The following is an 8,857-nucleotide window of genomic DNA, read 5'->3' on the forward strand; positions in this document are numbered from 1 at the left end:
ACAATAAATAGGAAAAAAAAAAAAAAAGACAAAATTTTTCCTAGTGGTGAGAACTCATAATGAATCCTCAACAACTTTCCAATATATCATGAAGCAGTTAGTCATGGTCATCGTGCTGTACATTACATGCCTAGCACTTATTTATCTCATAAATAGAAGTTCATACCTTTTAACCACATTCTTCCAACTCCTCCCCCCAACCTAACTCATGCCCTCCACCTCTGGTAACCACAAGTCTAATCTCTTTTTCTATAAATTTGTTTTGGAGGGGTTTGGTTTTTTGTTTTGTTTTAGATTCCACATAGAAGTATACCTTTTCTTTTTGGAAATGACATTTAAGTTCTATATTGTCTTGGCAAATTTCAATTGTACATTATAGTATTACCACCCCGTTTTACATTAAATCCTTAAATATTCATCTTATAGCTAAAAATGTATACCCTTTTACCAACCTCTCCTTGTTTCTCCCATCCCCCAGCCCCTGGCAACCACTTCTTAGATTTCTTACTTGAGAACAAAAATGCTTTTACAATTTGTTGTAATAAATCTCAAGGTTCAGCTCAGTATTTCCTGCTGCTTTATTCATGTCTCCCAGATATCTTGAGTCTAACATATCCAAAACTAAACATAGCATCTTCCTCCCAACACTGCTTGACCTTTGCTTTCTGTCTCAACTAAAGCAATAATCACCACTCAGTCTTCCAGACTAGAAACCTGGGAAGCCTAGCTTCCTCTTTCTTGTCACCTTTCCATATGCAAAGTCACCAAGTCTTGTCACGTTGGCTGCAGAAACACTAAGAATCTGTCATTCTCTCTTCTACCCACTTCCGTGGTCAGGGTTTATGTTCTCAGAGTTTCCTTCACTCTACCCTGTGTGTTGTGAGTGCTAAGTTGTTTCAGTCGTGTCTGATTCTTTGCAATGCTATGGACTGCAGCCCTCCATGCTCCTCTGTCCATGGGATTCTCCAGGCAAGAATACTGGAGTGGGTTGCCAGGCCATCCTCCAGGGGATCTTCCTGACCCAGGGATCAAACCAAAGTCTCTCAGGTCTCCTGCATTGGCAGGCAGATTCTTTACCACTAGCGCCACCTGGGAAGCCTTATACCACCCACCCTACAGCAAAAGCCTCCAAACAACTGCAAGCCAGCTTTCACATTGATGCTGTTATATTCCTAAAAAGCAATTTAGAAATTGCTAAACTGTTAGCAATTTAAAAACACCCACGGTCCTGGTTCTCTAGAGTCCCATAAGTCTCCCAACTCTCCCTCTACTGCTCGCTTAAAACACTGTGCTTCAGCCACACACATGTGCTTATCTTTCCCAAAATGCATCCTAGAACTTTCTAAACACCTGCAAGCATTTTCATATGATGTCTCTAGTGTATGAACGTTCTTAACTCCCAGCCTCTCCATGATGCACTTACCCAGATCAAATGCCACCTCATGGATGAAGAATTACCCAACCCCTACACCCAAGAAATATCAATCTTTGCTATGCTTCCCTAATTACCTGGCTGACATCTTAATTGTAACACGACATTGTATTGTAACTATTTATTTGCTTTTGCCCCTTGTGATAGATTGTAGGACCCTTGAAGGCAAAGAAGGTGTTTATTCAACCTTCCAGTTTCTAACCTAATATTAACTGGCATAATAATAGTTATCCAATAAGTGTGAAACAAATGAAATGAAAATTAGTTTTATCCTCAGAGTGAGAATGACTAATCACCTACTGAAGACCAAATGAAATAATCTGTGGGAAGTGCCTTGTAAATTTTGAAGAGATGAGTCCGTGATTCATCTCCCCTTACTGGTTCCCAGGGTGTGTGGTGGCTCATTGGGCCGGGTGGAGCATTCCCAGTCCATCACCGAGACTCACTGGGGTCCCTCAGCAGAGCCTGCACAGGACTCAGCAAACCACAGAGTGTGGAGGTGGAGGCGCGGACTTACGAGCTGAGGAGACCCGATTTGAGTCCCAGCAATGCCAGTCAATTTCTGTGATCTTGAAGAAGCTATATCAGCTCCCTGATCTCAGTTTCTCATCCTTAAAATGATGACATTAAACTTAGATTATCCTTCTCTTCCCTACAAACCTTAGAATTATAGAACTGCCCACTGAAAAGCTAAGACTTCCTTAGCAAATGCCCTGACACTTCACTATCACCTTTTAAAGTCCTATAGAAATGAAACCAACTCAAGAACTATAGCCACCATGGAGGGTCTCTTGTGAAAAATACCATTGGCATTTGCCAAGGCAGTACAATTTGAGAGGCTCCGGGAAAATCCTCAGCCTCCAAATTTCCCCTCTCGTTAGAGATGACTTTTTTAAGTTAACTTATTTATTTAAGTATTAAATATTAGTTTATTTAATTATTAAATATTAAAATTTAGTTATTTAAAATTCCCTTTTTAAAAATTCAGATACCTCTGGAAAAAAAAACTTTTTTTTCTCCAGTCTCAAGTGAGTGTCTCCTGGCTCACACCTGCACTCTCAATCACATTCCTTGCAGACTCCAGAAAGAACTTGCTTCCACAATTTTCTCTTCTTTCCTATAATTTCTTTAAATCTCATCAGCTCCTTCCTTCTGCACTATATTATAACATATCTCTAAACTTAACATAAACCTTCTTCGATGTTTCTTTCCCTTTTGGGCACTCTACTTTGTATTCTCGTTTACTACTACATTTAGGGACAGAACAAGAGTCAGCAAAGAGAAGGGTGGTTGAAGAATTAAAACTCAAACCAGAGGAGTACTATGTCTTGCCCAGTGAAAAGAGAAGGAAATTTCAAGAAGGAAAGCTAATCAACAACCAGATTCAAAAACTGAGGGAGAGAAAAGAAATCGGGACAATTCAGACCTCTAGCTTCAGACACTAACTGGACGCTGACCAATATCCTCCTTCTGAGTAAATCTAAAGGTCTTTGCTGTCAGTGGTGGAGGAGATAAGGGGTTCATAAAATCTTTAAAGGAAATTGCACCAATTTTCAGAATGTAGACTTTGGAAACCGGTCTCCTGTGTCTCTCTTTGGGACATCTGACTTATCTCCTGTCTCAACTCCCCCACGTGGAGAGGTGGTAAAGGATTTATCAACCAACACCCTCAACTTTTAGGTGCAATAATAACTTTTTACATCTTTCTCGCTTCAGTTTATTAGTATGCATTATTATTCCCCCACTTATAATAGAAAATCAAAGCTCAGTAGGGATTACAAGTACTTCTCAAGTCACATTGTCTCCTAATGCAGTACCCCTAAAAACATTTCTGTTGAAAACACTCCAAATTTTGTCTTTATATCATATAATCATGTTCTCTTTAAAGGGCCAAACCACCAGCCTTTCCCCAAGGTACCCCAAATCATCCACTGACCTGCAGACAGCCGAGGAAGAAGACTCTATCATCGTTCCTTGGGTAGTTTCTTAAGGCAGAAGACTGCTTTGATCTGAAATAGCATTAGTTCCTCCCCAGCTAAGAGTTTACAAGAACACCCTGGAGTTGGCCCCACCAAAAATTCCCTCACTGCCAGCCATGTGGTTGACTGTTCAGGGACAGCCAGATAGAAATGGATGGGCAGACAATCTCTAGTGACCCAGTGAATGATTAACAGCATAACTAAAGCAGTAGTGTTTATCTAATCTCCTTCTTCTTCACTAGCCCTTTCTTGATAATATGTTGCAATTGTTTATTTTCTTCTCTGCCAGCCATTTCCCCTAAGTAGAAGGGTAATATAAATTTGATGCCAGAATTCTTTTTTTTTTTTCCCCATAAACAAAAGAGGGTTATACAATATGCAAACCAGCTATCCTGGAAAGTTTGGATAGTGCAGGGTTCAGACTAGGTCCACAAAAGTGATACACTTTCCAAGATTCTAGGTCCAGCAGGCTTTCCTGGGGTTCATAGGATGGCTGGCCTTCCCCTGAAATGGTCTCCAACCCACTCCAAGAAAAGTACAGAAGGTGAGGCGCTTAACGCACTTACTGAGTTCCCAGCAATGTGCAGAGTTGCTTGGAACCTAATTAGTACTTCAAAATTGCATGACCTCCAGAAGTTGGTCTACCATTGAGCACTGCTCAGAAGGATGCAATGAAGGGTCAGCCATGTTTGTTATCACGTGTGGTCCTAAGAATGCACTCCGACCTTATCCAGTTAAGGTCTTAATCCTCAGGATTAAGGTTTGTGTGCTCAGGGGACTGCTACTTAAGGGAAATTTCTCGTGACCATTTCACGTTTTCTGTGCATGCGTGCATGCTAAGCCACTTCAGTTATGGCTGACTCTTTGCAACCCTGTGGACTATAGCCCACCATGCTCTTCTGTCCGTGGGATTCACCAGGCAACCATACTGGAGTGAGTTGCCGTTTTCTCCTCCAGGGGAGCTTCCAAACACAGGGATCTGAACCTGGGTCTCTTAGGCCTCCTGCATTGGCAGGCAGGTTCTTTACCACTAGTGCCCAAAATCTCATAAAATTTTCAGAAAAGGAGTTGAACCACAGAAGAGGTTTTGGCAAAATATAGGAAATCTGAGCAAGGCATTGAATGAAAAGTGGAAATTATTAGATGAAAATAAGAAAGATACTAGAAGTAAAGAGAACATAAATGAGGAATTCCCCGGTGGTCCAGAGCTTAGCAGCAGTGGCAGCAGGACTGGAAAAGGTCAATCCTCATCCCAATTCCCAAGAAGGGAAGTACTAAAGAATGTGCTAGCCATCGGACAGTTGCACTCATCTCCCATGCTAATAGGGTCATGCTTAAAATCTTGCATGCTAGGCTCAGCATTATGTGAATCAAGAACTTCCAGATGTCCAAGCTGGGTTTAGAAAAGGAAGAGGAACCAAAGACCAAATTGCCAACATTTGCTGGATTATAGAGAAAACAACGGAATTTCAGAAAAACATCTATCTCTGTTTCGTCAACTATGCCAAATCCTTTGACTGTGTGGATCATGACAAACTGCGGAAAGCTCTTAGAGAGATGGGAATACCAGACCATCTTACCTGTCTCCTGAGAAACCTGTTTGTGGGCCAAGAAGCAACAGTTAGTATGGAACAACTGATTGGTTTAAGATCGAGAAAGGAGTATGACAGGGCTGTCTGCTGTCACCCTGTTTGTTTAACCTATACACTGAGCACATCAGGAGAAATGTGCACTGGGTGAGTTACAAGCCAGAATTAAGATAGGCGGGAGAATCGTAAACAACCTCAGATATGCGGATGTTATCACTGTAACAGCAGAAAGCAAAGAGGAACCAAAGAACCTCCTGATGAGGGTGAAGAAGGAGAGTGAAAGAGCCGGCTTAAGACTAAATATTAAAAAAAAAAAAAACCTAAGATCATAGCATCCAGCCCCATTACTGCATGGCAAATAGAAGGGGAAAGTTGGAAGTAGTCACAGATTTCCTCTTCCTGGTCTCCAAAATCACTGTGGATGGTGACTGCAGCCATGAAATCAGAAGATAAATGCTTCTTGGAAGGAAAATGATGATAAACCTAGACAGTGTGTTGAAAAGCAGAGACATTGCTGACAAAGGTCCATATAGTCAAGGCTATGGTCTTTCCAGTGGTCATGTATGGTTGTGAGAGTTGAACCATAAAGAAGGCAGAGCGCCAAAGAATTGATGCCTTTGAACTATGGTGCTGGAGAAGATTTCTGAAAGTCTCCTGGACAGCAAGGAAATCGAACCAGTCGATGTTATGGAAGATCAACCCTGAATATTCACTGGAAAGACTAATGCTGAAGCTGAAGCTCCAGTATTTTGGTCACTGGATGTGAATAGATGACTCATTGGAAAAGTCTGTGATGCTGGGAAAGATTGAGGGCAGAAGGAAAAGAGGGCATCAGAGGATGAGATGGCTGGGCAGCATCACCGATGCAATGAACTTGGGCAAACTCCCAGAGAGGGACAGGGAGGCCTGAGGGGTAGTGAGGTTGCAGTCCACGGGGTTGCAAAGAGTCAGACACAACTGGGTGACTGAATAACAGCAACCAGAGGTTAGGTTTCAGCACTTTGACTGCCAGGGCCCAGGTTCAATCCTTGGTCAGAGAACTAAGATCCCGCAAGCCATCCTGGTGGGGCCAAAAACAGAAAGAGAGAGAGAGAACACGGGCCAAGTCACAAAAGTGAAGCTGATTTGCTGATTTAACAAAAATGAGCCTGGTGTACTGCAGTCCATGGGATCGCAAAGAGTCAGACCCGACTGAGCGACTGATCTGAACTGAGAATAAAAGTGGTACACTAGGAAGACCCAGAGGGATGGGGTGGGGAGGGAGGTGGGAGGGGGGATCAGGATGGGAAATACATGTAAATCCATGGCTGATTCATGTCAATGTATGGCAAAAACCACTACAATATTGTAATTAGCCTCCAACTAATAAAAACAAATTAAAAAAAAAAAGGATCCAAAATTATGCAGTCTTGACAATGAAGTTAGAGGAAATATAACCTTTAAAGCTGGGTCATCAAATTCCATTTCTCAATCTGAGTCCTTTTCTTTACTTTCCACTGTGACTGTTTCAAATTTTTCTCTCCAGTTCATCAAATTGTCTTACCCTCAGCAGATAATCTTGCCTTCTACTTTACTAAGAAATCATTGCACGTTAGCTTCTCTCTTCCTCAAATTGTCTTTCCTATTTACTCTTGTGTCAAAAGAGATTTATTTTCTTTCCTTCCTTATTTTCACTGTGTGTCATCCTGAAATGTTCCCTCAGTCTTACCTAGCCTCAAATTCAAGTTTTCTTCTGTTGTGAGATATTGAACTTCTCAAAAGAATCTCCTATTTTCAAGCCCACTTTTTCTCTACAATCCCCCTTCATCCCCCCCATTGTGGTCTCCAATCTGGCTTCCACCCACTCTACCGACACACCTCTGTGACATGTGCCCTTGTCTCCAAATCCAAAATTTCTTTAACTCATCCACTTTGGCTTCTCAGCAGCCTCTAACACTGTGGATCATCTCCTTTCTGAAGCTTCTCCTTCGCCTGCCATTACCCTAAACTTTCCTGATTTCCCTATCTTATTAACTGTCCTTTCCTGTTTGTTATTACCTCCTCTTCCTACTTTTCACCCCCAAATGCAGATACATCCCAAGTTCTTCTTTTTAAAAATGTTTCTCTTTAGACACAGATGTATAGAACAGACTTTTGGACTCTTTACATCTTTTTAACTTTCCTGTTCTCATGGCTTTAACTGTTCCCTGTAGGGACTACCCCATAATACACCTTTATCTTTCATTTCTCTTTGAAACTCAAACTGATATTTCTTATTGCCCATTAGGAATCTTATAAGCACCTTTATACTCAACAAGGAAGAACTTCTCATTTCCTGCCCAGAAACTTCACCTTCTGACCACAAGATTAATTCAGGCTTCCCGGAATGAAATTTCAGACTCACCTTTAAACCCTTCCTCCCCTCATCCTCCAATGTTCGTGAGTTGACAAGTTGTTTTGATTTCACAATGTCTCTCAAATCTGCTGTTTCTTTTCTATTTCTAATGCCAAAACTGGCTCGGGTTTTCACTACCTCTTCGGTGGACTACTGCTGTGGCCTTTTCTTTGGCTTCTCCGTCTCAATCCTTTTCCTGCTGTACCTCCACAACGTACTGTTGGGAGAGAAATCTATGTTCTGTCCTTAGCATTTCCTTGCTTGACAGTTTTCCATCTCTACTCACTATCTACAAAATAAAGTTCAAATTTTCTAACTTGACCTTTAAAATTCTCCATAAACTGGCTTTAATGTGTCTTTCCCTCTCTCTCTTTACCTCTCACGCTTTATTGAGGCTATGCAGATTACCCTAACATGCTCCACCCTTCTTGCCTCATTGCACCACCTTTTTTAAAAATTAATATTAAAATTAAATATAAAACATTAAAGAACTTGAAGAGAATTTCACCATTCTAAGACAACTGTTTTCATCTGCACTTATTATTGCTTGGTCCTTTTCTGTAAGAATAAAGGTTTTATATAAATGCAATTATAAGTACTTGCTCTTCTGTATTTTATTTTTATTTTATTTTATAAGATTATATTTTTAAAATTTTCTGTCCATAATTATCACTGCAAAAGACTGCATTACATTTGATGTATCCTAATTCATTAAAAATTTTCCTTAGATTGGACATTTCTAAAGGTCACAAGGTCTTGCTAGTTGCTACGTAGACAATATAGGCAATAATATAATGAACAACTTAAAATTTAAAATAATTTTGGTCAAGTTATATTAATCCTAGTTGTATTAATCCTAGGGTATTATGCTTTAGTGAAATTAGTCAGAGAAAGACAAATGCTCTATCTTATTACTTGTATATGGAATCTAAAAACTAAAACAAATGAATGAAGACAATAAAACAGAAATAAATTCAGTTATAGAGAACAAACTAGTGGTTACCAACTCTCTTCTGTATTTTGTTTGTATCCTAACCAGAGTTCCTACATGTTTCCTACAGAGATCAGAGTGAGAGATGGAAAAAGCTGGTCATACCAGATCAGTATAAAATGTTGGCAAGAAAACCTTAGGATTCCTATTTCTTCCACCCTCTGAAAAAAGAATAATATTTTCATATGTTTTGCAGCATCTCAAATTGACCATATACATCTAAGTTTCATCCAAAAGGCAGTAAGCAATGTTACTGCAGAAGGTTTGGAAGCCTGGTTTTATAAACAGGATGTTGGGGAGACCCAGGCAAGAGTTTGGGTTCTAATTCTTTTGTTTTGATAAGATACAACTATGCTGAACCTATTTTCCTAAAATAAGACATTAATTTTTGCCTCATAAGTTTTGATTAATTTGAGGTTAATTTTTGCCTCATCATTTGCCTTTCATATTGAAACATGAGGTGGGAATTCCCTAGCAGTTCAGCAGTTAGGA

The 8,857-nt window shown here is 40.2% G+C and overlaps 1 protein-coding gene across 3 annotated transcripts in view; it reads right to left on the reverse strand.

The window, feature by feature from the left end:
* Positions 1–3,568, reverse strand: part of C4BPA (complement component 4 binding protein alpha) — a 43,706-nt gene extending 40,138 nt beyond the window's left edge. For 2 of the 3 annotated variants that reach the window (XM_043486354.1, XM_043486353.1), the window contains exon 1: positions 3,369–3,568. In XM_043486354.1, the coding sequence (XP_043342289.1) occupies positions 3,369–3,400 (32 nt within the window). In that variant the 5' untranslated portion in view covers positions 3,401–3,568. The remainder of the gene's footprint in view (positions 1–3,368) is intronic. The other variant, XM_043486355.1, reaches the window with a different exon arrangement.
* Between the last annotated feature and the right edge of the window lie 5,289 nt (positions 3,569–8,857).

The sequence above is a fragment of the Cervus canadensis genome, chromosome 13, assembly GCF_019320065.1.
Source record: "Cervus canadensis isolate Bull #8, Minnesota chromosome 13, ASM1932006v1, whole genome shotgun sequence".
Lineage (NCBI taxonomy): Eukaryota > Metazoa > Chordata > Mammalia > Artiodactyla > Cervidae > Cervus > Cervus canadensis.